The sequence below is a fragment of the Falco naumanni genome, chromosome 7, assembly GCF_017639655.2.
Source record: "Falco naumanni isolate bFalNau1 chromosome 7, bFalNau1.pat, whole genome shotgun sequence".
NCBI classification, from domain to species: Eukaryota; Metazoa; Chordata; class Aves; order Falconiformes; family Falconidae; genus Falco; species Falco naumanni.
The window spans coordinates 66,948,283-66,975,685 of NC_054060.1; the positions used below are offsets into that span (position 1 = coordinate 66,948,283).

A 27,403-nucleotide genomic window follows, 5' to 3' on the forward strand; every position below is an offset into this window, starting at 1 on the left:
CGGCCCCCCGGGAGCCGCCCGCTCGGCGGGACGCTGCCGGCAGGCGCCTGCCTCAGGGCAGAAATGGCGCTTCCCGGCCCGCGGGAGGGGTCCGGGGCCCGGCCCGCTCACCTCCCCTCACAGGCGCTCAAACAAAGGCACCCCGGGCCGTGGGGGCGCTGCCGTGGTCGCAGGCCCCGCGGCGCTTCTGGCCTCCGGCCGGGCGGGCGGCCGAGGCCGGGGCGAGAGAGGCCGCGGAATGAGCGATGCCAGCCGTCAGGGCCTGCCCGCGGGAGCACGGCTGTGTTCAGCGGCTCCTCACAGAACCTGCGTAAGAAGTTAGCAGAGCCCACCAGCTGGCTTAACTCCCGCTTTCCCCTCTCCGTTGCTGTCTCTGCCGTTCTCTGCCCCCTTTCTTTCTGGCAGCCTGTGAGATGCGTAATGCAGGAAGATCTTTTCAACGAATATTGTTCCACCAGAGTTAACCTCTGCCACCTTCACTCAGTCCTTCTTGGCACAACTGCCAACTCTGCTCATCCCTTAGATCTCCACCAGTATGTCACATGTTCTAAGTCCCAGTCAAGCATAATGGAAAAATAACATTGAATTCTGACTCGGCATACGAAAGACACAGCAGGTTACATCTCCAACAAACACTGTGATGGTGCAGGCTACGTTTATTAAGTTACCTTTAGCCTGAAGTTCTACCTATTAAATAGCCCAAGTAACAGGTTCAGGAGCTCTTGCCTGGTACCCTTTGATGGGAAGGAGTTTGTTAGCAGGTACAGGAGACCTTCCCTTCTCCCTTCCCATTCCTCTAAATCCTTCATTCCTGCAGTAACGAACACCTCCTTCCCTTCTGGAGAGCAGACTTGTTGTAGGGACGTGACTGCTTCGCAGTGGGCCAGCTGACGAAGCCACTGCTCACTGTGCATATTGCTGGAGCCCTGGCCAAAACCCAACAGAGCTTACATTTTACCATTCTCAGCTGCCAAACCCCACCTTTTTGCTGGAGTTTTCCACCTGCGTAGCACAGCCGAACATGACTGAAGAGGGTCTGCCCCCTCAGAAGCCATAATTCATGCTCTGATGAATAAACTGCAGGGCGCTAGTCTTACTTGACTTCCGATGCCTCCCATAAGAAGGTGGTAATCTCTCGCAGAGTTTGTACTTCACTGTGAAGTTAAGCTGCTGAAGTGACTGGCACGCCACCAGGAAGTAATCAGATTGCCATTCATGCCCTTCCTCTTTTTGACACGAGGCACTGGGTAGCTGCAGTTTCCTTCCCTGGAACCCCCTCCGTTTTCCAGAGTGGCTTACTGAAGAGTTAAAAAAGTTAACATTTGGGCACGATAGCAGTAATGGCTCAGGCTGGTATCACGCTTCCTTCCATAGTTCAGACTGACTTCCCAGAAGGTAAGACGGGTGTGTGCAGCCCTGCCACAGTTTCTCGGTCTCTAATACCGAGCTGCGGTGCAGCACTACAAACCCCCAGAGTGCCTCTAAAGAATATTGTTGTGAACAAAATCAAGCCCTCATGAGCAATGCCCCATTGAGTCCGACTAATGGTCCATCTAATTCATGGCAATTCAGCTGCTGCTGGGAGAGAGCGAGCGAGCGAGCCGCTTGCTGAAGTCTGTTCACCTTGTTTTTCCCCAGCATCACAGCTACCTGCTGTGCCGATGTTAGGGGATTCTACTTCATTTAGCATTTTGTTGAACTGCAACAACATGCTTGTTGGTATATAGTTCAGTAGCAACACTGATAATCTCGATAGCATCAGAAGGCATAAGCTACATAGCAGCATTACTTTTCCAGTTAACTGTATTTATCTACCAGTGCTCTCCTTGGTTAGCCAGTCAGGCATGATTCTGTGTTACCTCGTCCGTCCTCTTTCTCACGAAGGTTTCTACCACTGACAGCTCAGGGTGGCTTCACCAGGTTTAGCAGCGATGTCAGCTTTACTGTTGGCTCAACACTTCTGTTTTAGCCATTGTGCTGTGTAGACTTGAACTCCACAGTGATGATTGACATTATACCCAGAACAAAAATGATGGCATTTGGGTAAACTTTCCCCTTCACTGCAAAAATCGTGCCAAATATGGGGTAACATAGGGGTGTGGCGTATGAAGGCGCGAACTCTGATTGTGGGGCAACCAGAGACACTTTATTGTACAGAGAAGCTGATATTTTTATCTCTGAGCCCGGATAGAAGTTCCAGCTGTATGTACAACCAGGCTCGGGGCAGAAAGCATTTGTGCAGTTAGGTAGCTATATATCACTATGAGCATGCAAACACCTTTTGACTACTAGATAACCATGTTTATCTTTCTTACTCTCCCTCACAATACCCAGTTGTTCTCTCATCTCCTGCCAGATCAGACATTCTCCATTCTCCTCTCTTACATCTTTCTTCAGATATTCTCTCTCCTCCTCTCTCTTATCTCCCACCAGTAATGGTCAGACATTCTCCATCCTCCTCTCATACATCTCTCTTCAGACATTCTCTATCCTTCTCTCCCACACAGGGGAAAGCACATCTATGTACGAGATCGAAAGCCGATCCTCGGTGTACTAGAGGAAGAAATAAAATGAAAGAGCTCCCGCTCAATCCTAGGCACAAGCATCCTCCTTTTTCTACTGGATGTTTGAGAAAAAGACAAATTTATAGCCAGTCTTTTACAGCCAGTACTTTGCACTCAGAGGTATGCAGTCTGCATCGTGCCCTAACAATTGTCCTGTTAGTACCAGAAGCATCCCTTGCTTCTCCTCGGCAGAGCAAGTGACTTACTACTGCAACAGTAGCTTGTTGAATTAATATAGAGGGTCTAGGGCATGGAGATGTTTTTGTTTTCTCCCCTTTGCGGTCCATCAGAGAACTACATCTTTTAGAAGAGACATTTTTGAACTTGTGAGTAGGAAGTGGGGCGGACACACACAAATAAATTTTCTGCCATGTGATTTTTGGGTCGAATGCACTTCCATTCTTAAGTTCTTGGCAAGTACTAATGTCTTGTTCTTCACAGCATATCTTCGAAGAAGATATCCTGCAAAGGGATAACTGATGTATAAGTATTTGCTAATGGGGGTGGTGATGGGACACACCTGAATCTAGAAACTCAGAGGTGCTAAGTACCTGTGATTGCCACTGAAAGCCACCGAGCTAGCCATTCAGCTGGAAATAAGAACCACAAAATCTTGATGCTAAGTCAAAACACATCCAATTTAAAGTTGTGATCTTCAGTTTTTATTTGTGAAGTTTGTAAATGGTTTTTGGTTCATCTGAAAATGGTAAATAAAAAAAAAATATCTGAAGTTACTTTTCTGCCTCCAAAGAGCAGATCAGTACACCCAACCTCCTGTACCTGGAGAAATCAGTGCTCGGTCAGTATCAGCACACCCTCATTTTTCTTTGAAAACATTTCTGATTGTACAGCAAAGCATAGAGTGCCTAGTATGAGGTGTTGCTGACACAGTGGTTTATAATTTCTTGAAACAACAGAAAAGCTTGTTAAGTGTGATCATGTCAACTGGTTCCGCTCCCCCCTGGGGGGCGGTTGAGCAAGGAAAACAAAAATTGGTCTTAACTGTATTATGGGAGTGTAAATCTTAACACAGCTGACAGAACGAGGCTTACCGTCTGCACGCCTTCCAGATTTGTCATCCTAAATCTTGCCCACGTTACCAATCTGCTATTGTCGTTGTGCTGGTGAAGTCTCCCACTGTGGGCATGAAGACAACATACAATTTTCACCCAGTATCTTACACTCTTTCCTTAGAAACAAGCTAAGCCATCGAATACTTTTCAGAAGGTGTTAGCGAGACAGCGTTACTATTAGTCAAGCAGGTAAACTTTCTGACCCAGTCTCTGAAGTGACAGTTTTCCAGAAGAATGGGGAGATACATATTTAACTTTAAATTGCAACGGCACACGTTAAAAGGATGAAACGGGAGCATACACAGAACCAAGTCAGTCTAGAAAACGTTAAGAGGGGAAAAAGCTGCTTGCAGTTACGTTCACACATTTTGAATTTAGAGCTTATGTTCACCTCTATGTTTAACTCGCTCTCGCTGCTTCCACTCACTGTACCAATGAGGGAATACAACCTTAAATACAATCTGAGAAAGCGTTTCGTTTTTTGTGTGGTTAGGGTTTTTGTCATTTTTTAAGTGTCCCTGCAGAGCTCAAAAAAAAAAAAATAGTAAATGGCCCAACCACGATCCAAATCTTAAGGCACAGGCAGAAGTTAACAACAGACACATCATACAGAAGCTTTTCTGGATGCAACCAGCCCTCAAGAGTCAGAAGAGACACTGACACATAACGGAGCTCATGTGATATTAGTTTCAGTGTTCAGGTACTGTATAAACACTTTTTAATTAAAAGGTATAAAAATAGATATATAGAGAATGTGACATTTTCCTTCTAACAGCCTGCTCGCCATCATCTAGTAGCTGGAAACAAAAGGCAGTAAACACGTCCCTCTTGCCTTCAGCACTATCCCCCCCCCCCCCCCGGCTCTGATTTGTAAGCAAGGCAGAAATGGAACAGAATAGCTCCTATCACCCTTATTCCAAGGCATCTCTGCTTCTTTAGAAGGATTTGCCAGCACGTGCAGAATTTGAAGCACAGCAACATGCTTTACCAAAGCACGTCAACAGCGGGTTTAGGAGTCTGACACAGGCACAGCTCAGCTGCTGCCCTCCTCACAGCCCGTGGAGAGCCGAGCCTTGTCATCCCAGAGCGACCTGGTTTGTCCCCAGCGACCTTTCAGAGGGCAGGCCATGTTTCAGCAAATTCTCAGCTTAAAGTGCTAGAGCAGGCAACGCCTGCAGAGAAGCTTGCTAGACGTCAAGCTTTTATTTCTTTATTAGACTTTTAGAGTCTCAGGCTTGCTCTGCTCTTACCCAGTGCTTACTTAGGCAAAGTAGGAAGCGCGAAGAATTCTTCAATATATTCTTCGACACCGGCCAAGGCTGTTCTGTTTACTGTTAGAATACATATAGTTGTTTGAGAACAGCTTATATATACACACCTTCCTCATTACAGCATGTCTGAACAGGACAATAAAACTCCGCGCTTAGTAATACAGTCAAAGCCACATAGCTGCCAACATTAGAAAGCCATCTTCCCTCCTCCAAACAAAATACCAAAGTTGTACCTTCACAGAAGGGCACATTAGCTGGTCTGCTACTTTAACTCCTGTCCCCACACATCTCCAACAGACCTCTCAGGGCTTCGAAGACTGAGGAACACCACCACGAAATGCAGAGGCTTGTACACCCATCCAAAGACTTTCTTCTACAGCTGCCACCAGCTGCTAGATCTTCCCCTCTCAGTGCTACGATTTCTCCTCTAGCAGAAACACAGTCCCTCCCCACACCAGATTTTGAAAACCTGTTCCCTTTTCTAGGGCCACTTGTGCCTCCTCTGCTTAGGGAATTGACTTCCCTTAGCCTCCCTCAGCTCATCCCTCAAAAAAACCACTTCACAGAGCTGCACCATGGCCTTTCATACCAGCTGCTTCTAATAAATGATCAGTTACAGCTGGAGGAGGCAACAAGCTCCTTTGTAGGCTGTTGCCATGAGCTGCATTTACTTACACCTTAGCAGAGGTTTCTGCCATCACGGATCTGTGGATCAGAGATTGTTTCTTTCATGCCTCTGGTTGACAAAACTACGCTTAGTCCATAAAGGCAAAACTTAATTGAGACACTGACCCCGTGGTTCCCACGACCCTCGAGCACTCAGTGATAATGAGGATGTCAGGCATTCCTACTTCCTTCCCATACCCCTGAGTGCTCGTTCCATGTCCCTGTGCCACCACGCTCTTGCTTTGCAGTTGTGCCAGTTCCTTGCTGTGCCATTTTAATTATTTTTTTCCTCTGCTGGCTAATTTTTAACCTGGATCAGTTTCCTCATCTGGTTCGTAGGGCAGCCGCACAAAAGATGTGTTAGTGTGACTGAAAGAGCTGACAGGAGTAGAAATAAGTGACCAGAGGAGGAAATGCTTCAAAACAACATTGTTGCCAAATGCTTTGTCATGTAGAAAAGTCTCCGGGCTTCCTTTTATTGAAGAAGAATTGGCCATTACTAAAATGCACACCCTGCTTGCTGTAAGCAAGCCCTAATGCTTGTAGTGTAAAGATATCCCGTCCTAGGGCAGAGCCCACCCCTTCATTTTTCACATGTGTAGGCAAGTTTGACCCGATGCTTAGGTCTCTACAGGCTGAATAATAATTTGAACACGGAGTACTGATTCTTAAATAGCTCAAAAAGGCCCCTAAAATTCTGAAGGCCAGAGCTGCTCTGCAAGGGCAGGAGCTAAAGGAGTACCTTGAAGTCACACGTTCTGTCAGTACTACCTTGCTTAAGTGCTTTTTAAGTAGTAACATTAATCACTTGGACTGCCACTGTTATGAATCACAGCTACTCAACTGTGAGGAGGTTCTGACAGCAGCCAAAATATTGCTGGCTCTGATCCATGAAACCAAGGCGGTTAACAAAATATCTGCACTGAAAATACCAGTTAGTCTCCCTGCACGCGATGTGCTACGTTACCGACCTGAAGCAGAGCTTTCCCTAGCACGCCCATGAAGGTTTTTACCGATTACTGCTGCATCGGAGCCTATAATGTGCAGAGGTCCACAGCAAAACTGTATTCGCTTCTGCAGTGTTAGTCCTGATATATGCAGGCACCGGAGAGTGAAAAGGATAAAGGAATCGCTCCGGAGTACGCCAGGATACAAATATGCAGTGTACAACCATGGCACACCACGCATGGGCAGCCAGCGCCAAGCAGGGATGCGCTGTGGTGTGTTTTACTCAGTGGTTTAGACAGTCACATGTCCGTAAAGTAAAAATGCTTTTGTGCAAAGGCAGGTTTGCTCCACGTGGGATGCTCGCTGCCACCCACCTGCTATAGCCATTCCTCTGCGCCCAAGCGCGCGGCCCAGAGAGCCAGGCAAGTGTCTGCCTCGCTGGGGACCACGTAGGGCTGCTCTAAGGGCAAAGAGGCTACAGCCTTCACAGAAAACCATGGGTGTGCACCACGCTGTCTGAGGTCATCGTGTGTCCCCTCTGGGACCCAGCATGACAGGCATCAGGCAGATAAGATGAACCTTTGTGCTTTTTTTGCCCTTTTTTTTTTTTTTTGTAATTTATTCTCTCCCCCTAGATAAATCTTAGGGTTGTTTTTCACAGGACTGGATGGAATTTGTAGCAAACAACTCCAGCTCAGTTTTGGCTGTGTTCTGCCTTCCCGGCGAGGAACAGTGGATGCGAACTCGGTTCTGAGTCGCAGCCAGCCTATCGTTTATGAGCAGTTAATGTGCAGTTCCCATGCTGAGGCTAATTATCGAACTGGCAGAGCTGTGCTGGTGTGAGGACCGCTGGGCCATCGGGGCCCCTGGCTTTGAGAGAAAGGAAGATGGCAGGAATGAGCCAGCCCGGCTCATCCTGTAACGGAGCTATAGGACCCTGGGCATTTATTGCCGTTTCTAACCTGTGACCCATTTCCAGAGCTCCTCTCCGCTGGAGTCTTCATGCTAAATGATGTGTAGCCTGGGAGTCCTGGGCATACCAAGGTTCTGACAGCTGCAAACGTGTAAGAAAAATGGGAAGCTGTGCTTATAGACCGGAGCCCACATTTTCCCTCAGCTGCTTGTTCCTACTCCCTGCCTTGCTGCTTTGGATGAAGGATTGTTTTTCCATGTGAAGCATCACCTTCCACTACAAATCTTCCTAGATTTGCAATATGACCTACTGTCATCAGCCATCTCATTTCTCCCTCAGACGGGCTCTAGGCAGATTAGTAGTGGGCGCATCTGTGTCCCTGTGGAAAGAAAACATCTCTAGTGAGACGCCCCCTCGCACCGGCTATACCTGCCGTTTTGCTTGCGCTGTCTTATGGTAGGGGCAGAGCTGCATGACGGGCAGAAAACAGCGCTTCCAGTTTACAGAGGTTTCAGACAGCTGCGTTTGTGCTGGAAGGACGGGTCCTTGCTCTGACCCACCCGGCCAGATGGAGACGCGGGACTGCTAGAGGGTGAGGGACCAACACCGTCTTCATTGGATACAGTCTGTAGGCACCAGGGATGTTTTTTTCCCAAGAAATTCAAGCTCGGCCGTGCTGCAGCCAGCCCCTGGCAGCGTCTGTCCGGGGCTGGGCTCAGCTCCTGTGAATGTTTTCACTGGCCAGCTACCAAGGAGGTGCTGATGGGTATCAGCTAATGTGAAGCAGCTGAGAGTACCTTCAAAGCCAAAGCGATAGTATCTCCGTCCACATCACTGGGGCGGTTTGGTAAACATATGAGTGGTCAAAGCAAGTCCCCTGCCCTGCTGCCAAAGCCAGCTGAAATCAGAGATGCAGCTGGAGGATGCAAGTGAGTAACAGTGGTGTAGAACTACAGGGTCACTTTCTTTTAGACCCAACAAAGCAACAAGACCAGCAGCAGAGGTTAAGCTGTGCAGCTTGTTCTCTTTCCATTACTGTAGACCTCTGCTCCAAATTTCCAGATCCCTCCTGTCCAGTTTCCAGCTTTGGCTTTCAGGACACACTGCACACGTCTTTCCGAATGTTGTGGCAGGCAATGTGCTGTGTTGGTATCAGTGTAAATTGCTAAGGAATGAAGAATACAAGGGCACAGGGCAGAGACACTCAAGGTAAATCATGCTACAAGTGCTCTAAGTCTGCTAAGGACCTTGAAGGGAGAAGTTGTTCTTCTGGGTTAGGGACATGATGCGATTTGTGCTCAGCTGGGGCTCTGTGCCTCCAAGGCAGTGATTTAATGCTATCTTAGCTTCCTTATCCTCTAGGAGGTACAGTCTTTTATTTCAGTTAACTGTTCAGACAGCTTAATTTCTTAACTGTTTGAAAAGGACTAAGGTGATATTTAAATGGGAGGCGATAGGAAAGGTTCAAGTGCCATCCTGAAATGTACAGGCCATGAGTTTTTGCACTACCCAACAATATCACATCACCTGGCATATACCTTAACTCCTAGGTGGAGCTCATACATTTGGCTGACTTGAAGCTGAACGTTTGGAATCAATTACAAAACGTAACCAGCATGAATTACCACTGATTTTATCAAACGTGTTCCGTTGTTCCCACATGGAAGTGAAAAGGAAACTCTCCCTTAGATAGGAAATTTTTGTATGGGAGATTCCTAACATAATGGGGCTTTTCCAACAAACTTGAGGAGGAGGAGGAGGCTTATATCAGGACGGTGACTATCACCAGCTCTGACTGGGGCTGCACTGTGAAAGTTCCTTTTCGAAGCCGAAAGTAAGGGATGTAGCCACAAGAGGGAGGCAGAACTCCGATGCCAGTACAGCCACTCCCGCAGGAAACAAAATAAACCAGAGAAATAGGTTGTAAAAAATTCCCTCTGTGCTAAAATTGCCCAGTAGCGCTCCCAGTGCGAGCAATGGCTGTTAGCTGTAACTCCTATACAAGCAGGTTCATTATGCATAGTGTATGTGAAAATTAATAACTAGTACATCTTTGTCTTAAACCTAAAAATTAAGTAAGAAATTACTTCAGGACAGATTAAGGCTGATTTTCCTGTGCTTTTTGTGGGCGCTGGAAAGGAAAACTGTCCCCACGCTGTAAGGGATTTATTTCAAAGGCAGAGTTGTGTTCTTGCCAGGCTCTAATACAGAAGGATCGTTTTGTTGCGGGAAGGAGACTTTTTTTATAACAAATTACTTCTCAGAAAATACTGCACGAGGAGGATGTATTTCAACATTTCTTTTTCCATAGCACCTCAGCAAATAGATAAGGCACTACCCTCAAACAGCGCTGTCACTTACCCTGCAGAGCCCATCCCCTGGGCAGCAGGCCCTCTAGGTTGTGGAGGGCTCGGCAAAGAAATCCGGCTGGAGGGGCAGGTTGGGTCTGGTGCCCAGGTCTTGCTCCAAGGACTGTTTCTGTCATTTGCTCAAGAGCATTTCAGCAACTGCAGTCCAGGATGGACAAACCTGGTCGGTACTCCCAACCCTCAAAGCCTCCAGTCCTTCTTTTCAGCCTTGAACTGTCTGCACCTCTGCCCTGGCCCTCCTGGGCAGCTTCAAACAAGGGGGAGAAAGGCAGCCAGACCCCGTTTGCTTACCAGCGCTGCGGCGCTCCCACCAGCCCAGGTTTATAGCACCCAGTGCTCCTCTTGAGCAGGGCAGCAAGGCAGAATCCTGGAGGGAGGGAAGGGAGAACGCCTGGCTTGGCAGCCCGGGCTGGCCTTGGCTGTCCAACCCTCCGGGACTGCGGCGGTCTGCGGCACGCACAGGGGCAGCAGGTGTGTGGAGGTGTCTTTCATGACATCTCTGAGAGCTCCGGGGAATTTTGGTACTTCCAGAATGAGGCGGCAGCTGCACGGGGGTTTCCAGACGGGGGTGGCAAGCCTGGCTGCCCGGGCTGGGTCTTAGCCCCAGTGCTGTACCGCGGGGTGCTGGGGTGCCCGGCGTTTAGAAGGGTGGCCAGCAATTAAAAAGGTCAAACTACTGTTCTTCCCATCGTACAGTGCATAATTGTGTAGGCCTCTGCACGCCTGTACAACACACATGTATGCTTTTATTTTTTAATAGACAGTAGTTAAAAGTTACCCTTTTGCAGCACTTTCTGTTGGAGGTACTTAAAGGGCTTTATGGATGTAAATTCACACTGATGCATGAACGTGCGGGCAGGTAGGTACTCCCTGGGTGCAAAGAGCAGTCAACACCACTGAAAAATTATTTTGTCTGTTGGCCTTTTCTCAGCTAAACATGTGATCAACCAAGGTAGTCGACACCTACACTCAGTTTTGAGATCTGACTGGCTTCCAGTGTGTCAACCACGGCCAAATTCTGCACGGGGTTCACAGTGAGAGCTGTGTGTCGATGCAGCAGGTCAGTAGTCCAGGCAAAAACTTGCAGCGACCGCTAGAGAGCAACAGTCCCTTGGCTCCTGCCAACCTAGGGAACACCAGCTCAGCACCTCATCCTTCCAGCCTGCAGGTTACTTCTCCAGGTAGGAGCCATATCGCAGACTACAACTTACCCAGCAGAAATGTCACAGTCAGCTCACTTTCAGCCTTCTGAGTCTTTTAGGTAAGTCCTCTGGCCCCGTACAATTTGAGAGCTGATGTTGACAACGTGGTTCAGTTTCAAATCCGATTCCATTTGTTCACAAACCTTCCAATCTTTCGTAATACTCGTATTGGGTTTTTTACTATTTTCTCCTTTGTTCCTAGGGTCAGTGTTTGTAGACTGGGACTCCCCAAGTCATATTTTTTGCGTAGTTCCCGACTTGTCACTTCTTAATGTACTAGCACATATTTTTTCTCTGTTGAGATTGTAACTTCAGCGTATCCTATTTTGCCACCCGCACTCCCCTGTTGTTCCTCTCGCGCCAACTGTCACTTCCTGACTGCCAGGGACATTTCTTCCTCCTGGGCAAAGGGTACCTGTAACAGCTTGGGGAAGGAAAAAAAAAAAAAAAAAAAAAAAAAGAAAAAAAAAGCCGGCTGCCCGATGCAGTGCCATTTAAGCAAGATTTTGATCAAAAGGATGTGGGGACAGCGGATGCCGTAGCGGTTGAACTCCATTAATCTCTTACTTGAATGTCTGCGATTTTGCTTTTGTTTCTCTTTTCCAGAAGCCACAATTCTGCTATAGTTCTGCCTGCATCTGTGCAGTGACACGAGGTTTTCCCATTTCATTCCCTGTGCTAACACAGTTGCTGAACTGACCCTGCCCTAACGCATTTTTTTGCTTCCACACAGAGGAGTAGCGCTGTCCTTTCCTGTTCTGCATGAGGGAAACCTTTACCAGAGGCTCTCACCTTAGGAAATTTCATTTCAGCTGTATTCACCCTGTGCTTCTCTTTTTCCTGCAGAAGCTCTGTAGGCCAAGTGATCGGTTCCCGGTTTATCTACAGCCCCTGGGCAGTAGCATCTGGGAGATGGCAGAAGGTCCCGGAGCAGGGAAGGACCAGTCTGCCCACAGCCCTGAACCCCAGCACGGCAGAGCCGCTTGTTGCAGCACCCCAGTGCAGCCACAAGCAGGGGTGTAGTCACCCCTTTCCATCAGGCTTTGCTGTCCCATTATTGAGAAAGACACCTTTCACGGCTGGTGTCTGAAATACTACTCCAACTACATTTTTATATATGGCAGTCGCTGTTGGGCTTCTAATACCCTGACAAAAACAGACAGGATTTTATTCTGGGATTAGCACACTCCACGTTTCAGACGCATCCACAGTGGCACAGACCTGCACCTGGGTGGCAAAAAGGAGCTGCTGCTCTCTCTTTTGCTTTACCTCAGCCGACCTTCAGCAGCTTCTGTCCTGCTCATAAATTTACAACATATCTGGGTTAGATGGTAAGGGCAATCATGGCAATCAAGGGCACTGAAAGAACAGCCGTGGTGCTTTTTTCTCCCCAAATTGCGCTATCTCACTCTAGTGATGTCTTTTGTTTGGGTACATGCTGCGCCGGCACTCTGACTTCTGCACCTCCTGTAGGGTGTTATTTTGGCTTGTCTGGAAGGGCTGCGCTATTGCCGAGGAACTCTGAGCTCCCCAATTTCAAACTTTCTGCTTTTTCTATAACTCTCTTTTTAAAAACCATTTTGCATACTATCAAGCTATCATGGTTAATATAATGCCACCTTCTCAATTTGATAGTATCATTTAACAAATGTCACTAAACACACGAATTATAGTAAATAAATTGCTATTACTGACAGCCCCTGAATCTTTCTATTTAACTTTCCTTCTTCTGGCTGACCTGATTTGAATAATGAACATGAGGCATTGTTCCCTGCGTACCTCCATTTTCTTATACGGTAAAATTATTGACTTACTGTCAGTTGTGCTGAGGCACACTACGGAGAATGTGCCGAGCTCAGAGCAATAATCTGAGCAGCCCTTACGATGGGGATCTGCTTTTCTTTGGTCAATGAGACTGCCCAGCTCTTCGGGCTGATTCAGGGAGTGCTTCTCAGAAAACCAGCAAGCTGCAGCTGGTCTCAGGGACTGTGAGGGAAGGAGAAAGCTGTATGAAAGATGTTTGGCTTACTCGAGTTTGCAAGAACACAGGGAATAGTAAATAGTTGAGACTTTTATCCTTACACCTACTTTGCAAACAGATGTTCTGATCACAGGAGGACGCAGCCCTCACATGTACTCCTGGCTTTACTGGTCAGAGAACAGAAGAGACCCACTGAGCAGAAGCTTCAATTCTCAATCACCTTTGTTTCAGGATGGCTTCATTCAAACGCTGGGTCATCTTCTATATGATGTCAGCACTGCTCTGCACATCTGTTCTGTGGCTCAGGCTCTAGGCCTGCTCCATTTCCTTTGTGTTCTATTGTTCGAACTGGATGACCAAGTGAAATAATCTTTTTTCTACATATAGTCCCATTAATTCCAAATTATTTCCTTCTTTATGCCATTCAAAGCACTCCCTCTTCCTCTTTTGAATTCAAGACTTCTGACTTATCAGAATATACAGCACATATACAACTTCAATTTCACAGCAAAAATGTGGATATGCTGCTTCATCTTAACATTTATTTAAGTATTCCCATAGTTCAAACAAAACATGACATCCCGTTTCAACTGATAAAATAAAAAGAAAAAATAATAAACCACTTCTACAAAGTTAGCCAGTGTATAGACTTCCTTATTTTACAAAACAAAAAGGTAGGAACACGTTACAAAATAACCATCAAACCAACCAATGTCAATAGTGCAAAGAATGAATTGCAAGTACGGGAGAGAGGGAGGGTGGGTAGGACGGATGGGAGGATGGGTGGATGCACGGGTGGATGGGTGGATGGATGGATGGGTGGGTGGGTGGATGGATGGGTGGGTGGGTGGATGGCTGGATGGCTGGCTGAACAAAACAGAAAGGCTAGGAAGAGCTATGTCTGTTACCACGCAAACTGTCGTATCTTGGACAACCCATGACCTAGATTTCGCTTTAGTGGCAGCAGAGGGCAAGTCCTTCACCAATAAGTGATCTCTGTGTGCTGCAAATTCTTGCGCTGGCCAGTTCTGGAGATGAATACAGCTGTAAACAAGAGCTGCTAAGAGTCACTGAAAGGCATTTTGCACCCTCTGGAACAGAGGTGAGCTACCAAGGACTTGATTGGTTTGTGTGCACTCAAGGGCCAAGGAAATTATGGAGAATTTCATGCAAGCAAAAAAGTACCTCCAGGCTGAGCTTTGTACACCTTTTCCTCTTGCCTTCATGCTTTTTTTGCGTGCAATTGCTCTCTGTTCTGGTAGGTGAATGATCAAGAAGGAGCTTTAGCAGCTACAAAGTCACGTAGACAGGTAGATCAGCAGGTCTTGGAAGTCCTGTCAAGTAAACATGTCAGCCAGCAACCCACCAGAAAAGGTAAGTTATTTCCCCAAGTGTTTCTTATGATACTGCTATATCTGTCTCCTTCATAATATAACTAAATTTTAGTCTAAATAAAATAAAGGAGAAAATACCCATCAGTCAGTTACAGTACTTCTCAGCTGGATTTGCCCATTTTGCTAGCAGTGTCCATAGTTAAAGGCATTCACTAAAATAAAGCTCAGCTGCCCAGAGATATTATCTTTACCCCTAGCGATCAAAGACTGTTTATTTTTCCAGGCAAAATTCCCTGCAATGCCTCAAGTCTTACCACAGTACAAAAATGAAACAAAACCATAATGAGAAATAGAAAGAAGGCTGAAAGTGGGAATAGCTTCAGGGAGTAAATGTATGCTTACCTTGAGGGCGCATTTACTGCATGGAGTACTTAAGTACTACAAAGCTTTCAAATAAGCCAAAGGACAGTGATTAAATCTTTCTCAAAAGGAGTATTAAAAGGAAACTATTCAAAGATATTTTTCCCCAAGATAAAATAAAAATCATCCCCACTACCGGCATAGCTTGTATCTAAATCACTTCTGCTACTCTAAAACTGACAAACCTCTCAAGCTCTTTTCCCCTCACTCCCATCAACAGTCTAAATTACTACACAACTCCTATGGATAAAGAGTATATGGTTCGTGTGTGTAACACTGAAAAACTGGCATTGTTTAACCAGGCAAGGACAGTGGAAGCCTCAAAAAGGGCACTTAGGATCCCAGTGTTCAAAATGCTCAGCGCTTGTAATGGTGCTGGACTGAAAAAAGAATTCAGTGGTGACACCTAGTGATACCAACACAAGATTTCCTAAAGATTTTGGTTGTTAGTGCTCTTTTGACAAATCAAACTACTTACTCTAGTGCTTCAATAGGAAATAAGATCTTTTGAAACTCTGGCTGAGGTATTCATCCTAAAGTCTTAAAAATTCAGTGGCAGATACATTAGAAAAATATTCTCCAGAGATCAGGATGGATTGAAATAGCTTTTTTTATAAACCAGAACACTTTTCCAGTTTTGTCTGCGTAACTCCATGAGGACTGGAGGAGATACATCGGTCATACACCTAACTACATAAGACAGATCAGAGTCAAGCCCATACTCTTTCTTTCATTCATTAACTTTGAATAAAAAAAAAAAAATCAGTGATGAAGAGATAAACAAATCAGGTAAATTCAGAAACCTCCAATATGTTAATCTTTCAGTTTCTGGGGCATGAGATTTTCTGTGGCTGGAGTGATGACAGAGACTGAACAGTTCAAGAATTAACAGAAATGGAAAATTATATTCCTTTGATTTTCTCCCATCTTTAAGGAGTACAACATTTTTTTGTTCGCTATTACTTAGTTGTGTTTTCAAGAGCTGGGGGCAACAGGCAGAGAAATTCAGACACTGAGCCTGCAGACCAGAGGAGGAAAGCTCCCGACTGTTTCTTTCACAAAACATTCTCATGCTTCCTCAGCAACACCTCAGCACTCCTTCAGCTTGGTTTTGTTGGATTTCTTGCTGGTCCTTTTCAGAAACTGTACACTAGGAGCCGCAGTGAAAAAAAGGAAAAACATCCTGAAGTTCTTTGAATGCCTTTGAAGAGTGAATTTTGTAGAAAGGAGTTGCTATGCAACTCATCGCAGCCCGCCTGTGACAGAGCTGAGAATCAGCCCCACGCTCCCGTGTATTTCACAATCTATACAAGTTATCCTTTAATAAATAAGTTCTTTGCACTTTATCAGTAATTTTAATCCACTGATCTCAAAATGCTTTATAAAAGTTAACGGCACGTCTCCATTTACAAGGAGACGTTGCAAATGCTTAGTACTAACTGGTGCGCTCCAAGGAGCTCCCTGGGCTTCAGTAGGACTACCTGCAGGAGCATGTTACGTGCTTATTAAGAAGTCCTAGAAGGACCAAGATTTTACATATTTACAGTGGCATGCTTGTGTAAATACATATCATTAGGTTGACATGAGCCTGAAATTCAGGTGTATATAAAAAGGCATTCCTAAGTTCCCTATAATTTGTTTTAAATTCTACCACTACCAGTTTTAGACTTGATGTAATTAAGCTCATGTTTTATTTGGGATTTTAATTTTGTAGTTCTTTTTATAGGAGTCACAGTAAAACTAGCAAATCGAGAGTGTATTAATTCTCTGTTATATGAAATGTAAAATAGAATAAATTTCTAAATTTATTAAAAAATTTTAATTTTAATTCATTATGATTTAAAATTACATTGTCAAGGCTTCCAAATGTGTGATTTTAAAGTCAGCAGTAACCTTTCAAAAGGTAAATGGTTTAATAATTATTTTTTTTTTTTACATTTAGAATTACCTTGAGACAAAATATTACACAAGCCATGGAAACAGCTACAAAAAATGGGTACCTTGAACACTGCTATCTCTGAAAATATACATGAATGAGTGATTCTTGCCTTCTGCATTTTTATTTAGAAAGAAGTTTTAAGACTTGCTGTTACTTTCAGCTAAGCGGAGATAAAAGAATCTCCATGATGGGAGCTGTTAATTTATGAAAGGAGATTTTGGGTCCCAGTTAGTGGGGGTTTTATAAACATACAAGTTACCTATATTGGAGGTTCAAGATAGAACATGAAAGTAATATTGTGCTGGACAGAATTCCAAGGATTTTCAGGAAGGCAAGCACACATTGTCTGTTAAAATAACCACGTTCTGACATTTTCAGTAAACACCCACCTTACCCATCCAAGAAAAGATATTAAAAAAACAAACCCAAAACCAAACCCCAATGCTTTTCCCTTAAATACCTTTCTAGGCAGGCATGGTCTGATCTTAGCAAAGTCCCTCCCGCATCACCTCTATTGTAACACACATTCCCTGTTACTAGCAGCCGTAACCATGTTCAGACAAGATAACAGAACAGCCCAGACTAACAAAGAAAAACTTTAAGAAATTCCAGAGGCTTTCTTGTAACTTGTGCAGACCCCACGAAAATGTGCACAACGACCTGCTGTTGTTCAGGGGATGAGACAGGAGGGGGTGAACAGAACAGCTACATGATTAACTGTCCTGTCTGTAGTTCATCTGCTTGACCATTTACTATGTTTAAGACGCAGAATTTGTTGATTCTCCAGAATAATGCTCAGAGTTTTCACTCTGTTGTCCACTTCAGAAATGACACTTTATATCATTTTTCACTCCGTGCTCCCTGGGTTTTATTTGGCAGTTCAGAAGGAGGTGAATCTGCCACTGACCAAATCAACAGGCTTACAAAAAAACTGCTCAGCATAGGAGGGCAAAATTGTAAATGAGATAAAGGCTGCTTTCTGGTTTGGCTGTGGTGGTGGCCAGACCATACTTCAGTGCAGAACCTAGATGAAGAGGCAGAAAAGGCAGGCTTGACTGTAGTACGAGTCATTCTGTCTATACCCCAACTGTACTTAAATAGTTCCAGCAAAAGCCCACGTGTTCGCTCCAAACAAACCACTGATGAGCTTCTTCTCAGAGTATGGATCATCACAAGGAAAAATAACACTCTTCAGAGCATTATTTTAATAGTAGTATTCCATACTTTTAAAAAGAAAAATACCAAAACCCTGCAAGTCCTTTCTTCCAGGTCTGTTAATTTGACCACCCCTCTTGGGACTTGCAGACTGATCTTCCTTCACTGCGTGGCACACTCATTGACATTTGCGGTATCTTCTCCCTTCAGATCCTCATTCAAGCTTTTTTTGTGCTCTATTTCGACCTGGCAGAGGAAAAAGAGGGAGAACATTTGTAATGCGAAAGGAAAACAAAAGATTACAAATATTCCTTAGTGGCGGTTCATGTCCTGCTCAGGTGAAGAAACTCTTGGTAAACTGAGAGGGTTGTGAAGAGAAATAGACTGATGAGGAAAAGCTGGATTTTATTTACTGTAAATGTTTTCAGTCTAATCCAAACAGTATTACAATTCAACTGTGTCATGACATCATTTCCAGAAGAGATAATACGCAGAGCACCGGTCTCACAGGATTTTATATTCATTACCATCCCCAGCTGTACTCTGAATCCAAACCCAGAACCAAATCTGCAGAGAGTAGGTGGCTTCCTAAGTGACAGCAGCACACCAGCCTCAATTTTAAACTCTGCAGACTGATGTATGAGGCAGAGAGATTTAATTTTGAAAGTGCACATAGAATCATAGAAGATCTCGAGTTGGAAGGGACCCATGAGGATCATCGAATCCAACTCCCTGCCCCTCGCAGGACTGCCTAATGCTAACCCAAACATCGGCACACTCCCTGCCATCCTCGGGCTACAGGTGCCAATTAGTACCAGGACAGGGCCATGGGGATCGATGTTTGTGTTCTAAATGTCAACATCTCTGAAAACTCAGGGATAATCCAATATTTAATCCTTAAAAGGGATACTTAGGAAGATCAAATACCATCTCCAGGCAAATAAGAGACTAATCACAATTACCATTAAAAATATTTGCCACGACAATCTTCCCACTATGTCTCACCATTGCTCTTAAAGAAGGCAGGTAGGATGCCAATTTCTCTGCTGAGTGATCAGCTAACATGCAGATTTTGGCGTACTGAAATTCTTGGCAGGTGTATACGTAGTGCATTTCCCCATCTGCTCCTCTCTTCAGGGCAGGCAGGAAGAAGAAATATTTAAGCAGAGAAATAATGTGAACCTTTTGTTTGCTGTAGCGCTGCCACTGTAGCTGCTGTGAAGGGCAGCAAAACTCCCTGTTTACACTCTTGCTGTACCAGCTAACCCCCAGTAGCTGCCTGGCGGTATGTTCCTCCACAAAGCGACTGCAAACAAGCTTATTCCATCTTTGCTGAGGGATAATTCACTGCTTGTTTGCCAGATGAATCAATAGGCTGCACACGGGTAGCTACTGCACAGAGCTTGGCACGTGCTAAATTCCCACTTCAGCTGCCCGTGGTATTTTATTTGTCTGCCCACACTTTTTTCAAGACAATGAAGTATGCAAAGTCACCACGGTGACTGCCACGTGCTCAGTTTTACCTTGTAACTATAATGTGCTGAATAGTTGACCCACTTCCTCACGTCGGTCTTGTCCTCAACAGAGATGGAGCGAACAGTGGCTTTGGACGCAGAAGTGGTGGGCATGTCAAATTCCACATCTACATAGCGGACAAAACTGGAAGGCACTTCCCGGTCAGAGCCAAGCTCTAGGTGACAGAAGAAGCAGTGAGGATGGCCAGAAGCTGGAAAAAGAGGGCAAACAGGCCTGAAAGTTGCATTGGACGGGTCAGAAAACACAATATCCAGGTGGAAGCAACATCACAAAACTGCAAGAAGCCGAGAAACTGCCTGGGTGAGCTAGTTCACAGCCAGTGACAATATCTTACCTGTTCCAGTGCTGTTGGGAGTTTCCAGAGGAATTAAGCAAACTGCAAATCACTCTAGTTTGCTTTTAGGGGGTGACAATACAAGGTGTAAATTAAGCATATTAGGCTAAAGGTATTTCCCCTCTTCTCATTCCCCCAGTGTATGTAACATGTACGTACATTGTGGCACATCCCCCCGTGTAGGTACATTGTGGCACATCCTTCTGAAATGTCATATGATAGTAAGGAAAGGTGGAATTTGGCAGGTATTTCACGTTTACTTGAAACTGTTAGCCCTGTTCTTACCAAAATAAAATATACTGCATAAGGTTAAATAACTTTCCTGTGTTCAAAAAGTAAATTTGTGGACAGCTTAGCCGTAACTGTTATTCCTTACTCTAACCTATGACAAGGTGGCTAGTCACTAAAGATGCAAGGTGAGGAAGTGATCACGTTTAGTGCTGCCTTCTGTAAGTGATAACCTTTATTATTTTTTCCCCCATGTTTTGCTTGACGGCAGTGATGTTTAAAAATTAAAGTAGCGACTGCTACTCAGGCTAGGTTGGTTTTATTTCTGACTGCTGCGAGCTCCCTAAGCTCTTGAGTAAGTAATTTCAGGTCTGCACCTTAGCTTCTCTGCCTGTAAAATGAGGATGAAATCCTTCAAAGCCACATTGAGCTTTCTGGTTGAAGGGATCCTGTTATCTAAGTGTGTGTAAATGAAAAGTCATGTACAAATAAATGAACGAATCCTTGTCTGCCACTATTATAGGCTCTAGGATTTCTGATTGCTTGGGAATTGCTGTTCATTGGGAAAATTCTTCTCCATGCAGCCCAGCAGGGTGTAAAGGACAGAGAGAAGGAAGGGAAAAGGCAGACAGAGTAAGAATTGGGTGGCGAAAGCCCAGAAGTTCTCCCTGGCAAGAAGAGGAAACTACCACCTGCAAAGGACCTGCAAGCCTGAGTCTTGAAAAGGAAGACAGCTCCTCATCCAGAGCTTAGCCCAAAAGTCAGCCTTGGTGTGCTGAAGCTTGAAAAGCAAGATGTGGGATTTTGAGATATTACTTGTCCCAACAAGATGAAACTCAGCAGTCTTTGGATGGCTTAGGGATCGGAGCATCCCAGTTAACCTTTGAAATAGAACTGAAAAAAAAATTCAACTCGATGTAAATCTGGGTAAAAAATTCATCTGGAGTCAGCCTCATATTTCCAAACAGTGTATCCAGAGTTCATAAACTCATGCCTGTGCAGCAAATCCAACGAGAAACTACACAGTTCAGCAGAGACTGCAGAGATATGCAGTGCCGCAGCTGGAGCCAAGTTATGAATGAGTGGGTGCACTATCAAGCAGATATAAAAGTTCAAGTTCTGCAAGCACTAAAATACATCACCTGCTTTTCATCAGGATTAGTTATCCCAAGCAAAGTGCTGATTCAGTTGCCCTCATTCTAGAGCCAGCTGGGACCTCTCTCTGACAGCGCCTCCCAGCTTTTCATACCTGCAGCATACCTTTTCCAGATTAAAAGCAGCGGTGCACAGCAGACCTTTGAGATGATCCCACCCACCGTGGGTTAGCAGCAGCCCCATGTGGCTCTCTGGGAGATCCTTGTGTCCTCCAGCACCGCAGGGCTCTTGCTTCTGCCCAGTGCTTGAGCTTGGCTGTGGTGGGCACACCTGTGGTGGCAGTGCACTTCAGCCTCTGCCATGGGACACTCGGGTGCCACTGCCCATACCTGGGAATCTCTGTTCTCTGGTACTGCGTTATGAAGATGCCTAAAAATGTCATTCCTGCCTCAGAAATTCTGTGTACAGCACTAAGAACTGGCAACCAACTCCCAGTCTCAGGCTCCCCATCCACTCCTCTCTCTTCCCTCACCCTGTACCAGTCTCAGCAGACCCCTCCTTGTAACCCTTCCTGCTCATCTGCTTTGCCCTGCTTTTCCTCGTCTCTGGCTTGCCATGGGTTGCTCCCTCCTTCAGGCTGCCTGGGTTGCAGCAGAGACCCACAGCAGCCCAGGAGAGGCAGCTCTCTGCTCTGGCGCAAGCCATGTCCACAGCTACAAAAAGTTCAGTTTGCGCCGCTACACCCCTGAGCTGGTGTGTGCCCGGTGCTTTTGGGATGGACGCATGTGAAGGTACCGCTGGGAAGCGTTGAACTGGGCTTCAGCACACTGCGGCAGGTGCTTTGGAGAGCTGAGCTTTTAAACTCTGCATAATTTCAACTGGACACATGGAATCAGCAACCACTCTTCTAACACAGCCGAATATCGGTGGACATTCACCCAAACCTGGTGGATATTCAGGCTCAAAAAAAAAAAGGGGGTAGAGGGGAGGTAAAGGGGAAAAAAGCAAAAAAAAAAAAAAAAAAATTAAAAAATTAATGTAATGCAACTAACAAAGCAACTTCAATACTTTAATTTCTTCTAGTAGGAGCACCCGCTGACAGAAAACACCATGTACAACACTAAAAAAAAAATGGAAGTTATTAATTTAAACCAGGTCAAGCGTGCTAGGCAACAAGGTGAACTGATTAAAAAGTAACTCCTGCACCGAAGCTATAGCGAAAATACCAAACACATCAGTGTTCATTAGTGTCCTGAGCGTGAGGCGCACAAGGCACAACTTCCACAGACTTTCTGTTTGTTCAACAGGCCCATGCAGAGCTCTTTCCCTGACGGACAGGTACACTTTTTAGTAAAATCCGGATGAAATCAACAGACTGCTTTTGTTTTGCATCTCTTGCTTCCTTGAGCTACTGACATTTCATTCAGACAATCGAGGGCCTGATAATAAAATTCATATATATGCACAGGTTACCGTGATTGGAGGGAATGTGTTCCAAACGACTCTGATGTCTCAACATGTTTGCATTAACTGATTTAATTTACTTCAGAAAGTATACCAGGCAGCATGCCTGGGATCCACAGCCAAACTAGAGCAAAGGTCAAATATCCCGATCCGAGGCTCTGCATAGAGGCTACATCCCTGCATCGCTGCGAGAGCGTTTTCCCACGACCGAAGACCGGGTGGATGTTTTCCTAATATTCTGCTGGTGGATTTAAAAAACCCCACCACAAACATGTGGAGCCCAGCCATCTGCAGCTGAAGCTCTGCAGAGCCTGTAAATAGGCTTTCTTCCTCAGCTGCTTTGATCATGTTAATGGTGAATATGAGAAGGGTAATAAAGTTTAGCGTGCCATTTTGGAAAGGATTTCAGCAATGTGCTCACTAGAACCCAGTCCGTATTTTTTTCTCAGATCAAATCATAGAGTACACACAGTCCTTCATGTGTCATATGTTTCTCAATGTCCAGTCATCAGCAGACACTTTGGCTACAAAATAACGCAGACAAGGCTGATAACAAGTTCCTACAGCAAGAGTGCCAAGGGCCCCATCCCACTAGAAAGCACAAAGAGAAAACGTATGGATAAGACAAGGAGGCTGCTGAAATAATTCTTAACCATTTGGGTGCTACAGCCTGACTGTAAGCAGTGAGCTCGGGGGGGACCGGCTCTCCGGCCCTGTGGGGCTGTGGTACCGGCTGTCAGGGCGGACCGCAGGCAGGGCTGATGGAGAGGCAGCGCGATGCCGCTACCTCTCTCCTGCTCCGGAGTCCCGGGCACCAGAGCAGTTCATTAGCAGACCAGGCATTTACAGAGGACCCAGAATGCTCTTAGGGGTCAGTCGCAGGTGCCACAGCAAGACAGCGTGAAGTGCCAGTCAAGGGACTATTTTTATGCTTGGTGGGATTCCCTCCCTCTCACATAGCTCATGTGTCCTGGCCAAGACAGTGCTTGCAAGGCCCTTCCTTTCCCTGAAATTACATCTGCCCTGACCGGAGGGGTGAGGACACTCTCTTCCTCTCAGGATGTAAACAAATACTAATTGCCCTGTGTTCTGCACGGTGACACTGATGGATAGATGCTCTGTGGCAGGGCTCCAAGAGCACCAAGTCTGTCATCTGTTTCCCCCTGACACAGGGTATATATGACAAAGCCTCATACTGGGAGACACAAGACCAAGGAAACAAGAGATATGGACCAGCATTGCCCTCAAAGTAGCGGTGGGTAAGAGAGCATCACCTCGCAGGAGGCAGCAGAGCCAGTTCTGCCTCTTCTCCTGGTTTGCTATCGGCTTATTCCGTGATTGTGTTAAAGTCTGGGGGCTTTCATTTCCCCAGCTGTAAAGTCTATATGGTATACTGAGATCTTTGGAGAGAAGATGCCACAGAAGGCCCAATTTCACAGCATCTTGTTCCCAAAGCTTGTGCAGATGGCACAGTGAGATTTTCCTCACAAGCATCTTATTGCTCATAAACAGCTTGAGGTTAATTTTTCATTGTGATAATTTCTCTTGAGTTCCCAAGCTCTCTCCTCCTATGCCCTGCACTACAGAAAACACAGAGCCTTCGCTTTTGTTGCTGGTATCCCTCCAAATTTGTAACCTGTGGTGTAAGCTGGCGTCCTTAGGCTGAAATGTGATCCAAAAGATTAGAAGACTTGGATCTCGGTTTTGCTGACGCTATAGCTCAAATTCAGGAAAAACGTATGTCCTTAGAAAGTGCCAAATCTGGTACAACACTGAACTTTCCTTCAGGGAACACCGAATACAGAAACCCTCCCAGTCACCCAGCTGCAGTATTACTACAGCATTAATCCTAAAAAGTCCATCTCATCTGTAAAAAGCTAGTCTAGATCAGAGGAATCAAGAAGTAGAATTCACTATGAATAAAAATAAACCTGAGTTGTCCAGCTTTATTGCACACCATGGATGAAAGGCAGGAAGTGGAATGACTGGCAGCGATGGCCAAAGGGAACAGTAGCTTGCCCATATTATTTGAATGTTTAATTATGAACATGTTAGTAGAAATACAAAGACCTGTGGGTTTTATGTTGGTATTCTCTCTTCAGGTTTAAGCTGTATTTACCTGTCTGCACCGATTACGGTAACATAGCCAGAAACTGGAATTTAGAAATTTCTCTTTTTTTTAATGGTTGCACAGTATGTTGTCCTCTTACGGTTCCCATTCCAGACACTTTATAGGCATTAGCCGTGGTATATGCATTGAAATATACAGCACTGGCCCAGTACGCTTGGCAATCCGTGGAAAAGAAATCACATGTGCTAGAACTATAGTGACTTATCTGGTCCTGTCCATCAGCCCCGTAGCGTAGTATCTTGCTTTTGTAAGTTAGCTGAAAAAGCCCCACCTCCAGTAGCAGTGCTAAGCACACAGGGAAGTCTGATGCCCGAGTCCCGTAATGTAAAAGCAGAGACAGAAGGCATATTTTTGCATCTGGAAAACCTAAACCTGTTTTTATGACTAGCAATGTTGTAGGATACGTAAAATTCCTGCAACGAAGGGTCAAGTAAATGCTTATGCATTTGGGATGCTACAGAGGATGCTTTATCCCTCCCCATGTAAACCTAGTATTCCCTATCTTCCCAAATACGTAACTCCTTTTAGTTTACTCCTGCAGAGATGGAATGCACCACTCACCTGAGTTTTTGTCAGGCAGTCGGTTTATCCTCCATACGATGGAATTAAAGGCATGCTCATATTTGGCAGTTCCCAAAGTGACTCTCATTACTGGCTCAGAACCAGACAGACCGGTTGATCCAAAAGTGGCCCCCTTGTTCACCTTGGCTTTCAAAGATTTCTCCCCCAGGACGCTCTCCCTGCGGAAGTTCTTCACCCATTCGTTTGGCACTGGGTAGCGGATCATCACATTTTCACAAGGGACCTGAGTTAAAGGGTCACGGTTGGAAGAGAACCCAGTGGACATCATCAGCCAGCTCTGCACCTCCACCTCAGCACCATTGATGCTGGCAGCTGTCCTCAGGGTAAAAGGCAAAGTTTTCTCAGCAAAGACAGTTCTGAATCGCATCAGTTCAAACCGGCAGGCATCCAAGGGGTTGAACAGGATAATACGGGAGTTATTAAACATATCCTCATCCACACATGAATGGAACCGACAGCTGTATAATTTAATCCACTTAGTGGTAGTAGTGGGCATGATATCCTGCCTTGCAACTATTTCATTCCCTTTGATCAGGATATCATTAAGGCCCAGTCTGCATTCTGCCAGGCCCGAAAGGAAGCTCAGAACATAGATATGGGTCAGCACACTGTGCTGGAGAATCACACTGTCTCCTTTGGCCAAGATGCCATGAAACTCATCCCTGACATCAACCGTGATTTCTTCTTCTTGATAGTTTAGTCCCACTGTGCTCAGATCTGTTGATGAGGCTGGCAAGTTCATCAGTGTGTCTTGCACAGCATTGATGAAGCTAAGGAAGTCTTCGTAATCTGTAGTCCCGAGCTTGATAATTTGCTCTCTCTCTGCTGTGTGAGTAATGGCTGGCTTGGGCTGATACTTCCTTTTCTCCTTGTAGGTTGTGCGGTCCAACCGCACACTGTGTATCCTTCCACTCTCATCATAGTTCTGGAGTTTGCGCTCTGAAATCTCATGATTGATTTCAAGTTTGAATTCTCGGAAAGGTTTCTCCAGTCCCTTCTCATAAAAAAGCTGTATACATCCACTGTCAGTCAGCTTGACGTAAATTGGTCCCCAGTGCCTGGATGACATAATATTCTTCTTCTCTGGGATCCTGAGCATCATTGGCCAGCCATCCTTTGGCTGAGCTGGTGACAGGTTAAATAAGGCTGCATCCAGATCATACGGCATCATGGGGTCATCATCAGGCAAGGTAGGGCTGCTCACATGATCTGGGTCTCCAATCTGGAGTTGCTTGAGCTGCTCCACAGCATCTGTGTGGGTTACACTTTTGCCTGCCTCATGGAAACTGATGGTATCAGGCTCTTGGTGGAGAATAATGAGAGAGTCTCTTTGGCTTTTGCCTGGAGCGCTGGAGACAGAGGAGCTTTTGGAACGCCTGTCTCGCTCCTCAAAGAATGAGCTGAAAGGATTGATGGGTGAGGGTTGGACATCTCGCAGAGATTCATCTAGGAAGGGATTAGTAGCACTCCATGGTGGTGTTTCAACAGAAGGCAACTTGGTTAAGGAGGAGAGATCTAGTTTTTGAATTTTGGAGAGGTCCCCCAATGTGCTTTTAGGACGTTCTCTTTTAAAGGATGTAGTGAGGTTAAAGTTAACATCTGGCGTCTGTGTTTCTGCAGGTGGGGTGTCTGTCTTCAAGGGAGAAAGGTTCTGTGGTGAAAAACTGACTTCATTGTCATCAAAAGTCACCCAGCTGGGAAAGCGAACTGTGGTTGGGGTAGATGAATGCCCATTCATGGAGGTGTTGTTCAGCTGCCAGTTGACAGCCTCCATATCTATCTCTTCATCTTCCTGGAGAGACGAGGAATTGTCTTTAAAAAAAGAGGGGAGGGGAGGAAATTTCAGCTATTTATTCTGATGTTACCTAGTACTCTCCACAAAAAAACACAAAAACCACAGTCTGCAGAATAGTTTTGCATGCTCATGAAAGGCCTATTCATATGCTGGCCAAGAAAGATAGTCAAAAGACTTGGCTAAAACGCTGAAGAGTCTGGCAAGAATTAATGAAGAAATAGACAGCTGAACACAGAAAAGGAATGCAGGAAGAAATACAAAAGGAATGACAGCAATGATTGTATTGCTCTCATTCCAACATAATGACCTAAAAAAGAAATGTAGCCCACATGTTGCAGTGATTTGTTAAAACTTCCCTCTCTAAACTTTCAGGCTGCATTTCTTCTCTCCACTTATCTTCTGC

General features: G+C 45.4%; 1 protein-coding gene across 2 annotated transcripts in view; it reads right to left on the reverse strand.

Annotated features, from left to right (window-relative positions):
• Positions 1–13,501: 13,501 nt before the first annotated feature.
• STON2 (stonin 2) overlaps positions 13,502–27,403 on the reverse strand; it is a 79,260-nt gene continuing 65,358 nt past the window's right edge. For both annotated transcript variants that reach the window (XM_040601525.1, XM_040601524.1), the window contains 3 exons: positions 25,185–27,017; positions 19,359–19,561; positions 13,502–18,081 (listed from right to left, as the gene is read on the reverse strand). In XM_040601525.1, coding sequence (XP_040457459.1) covers positions 17,998–18,081; positions 19,359–19,561; positions 25,185–27,017 — 2,120 coding nt within the window. In that variant the 3' untranslated portion in view covers positions 13,502–17,997. The remainder of the gene's footprint in view (positions 18,082–19,358; positions 19,562–25,184; positions 27,018–27,403) is intronic.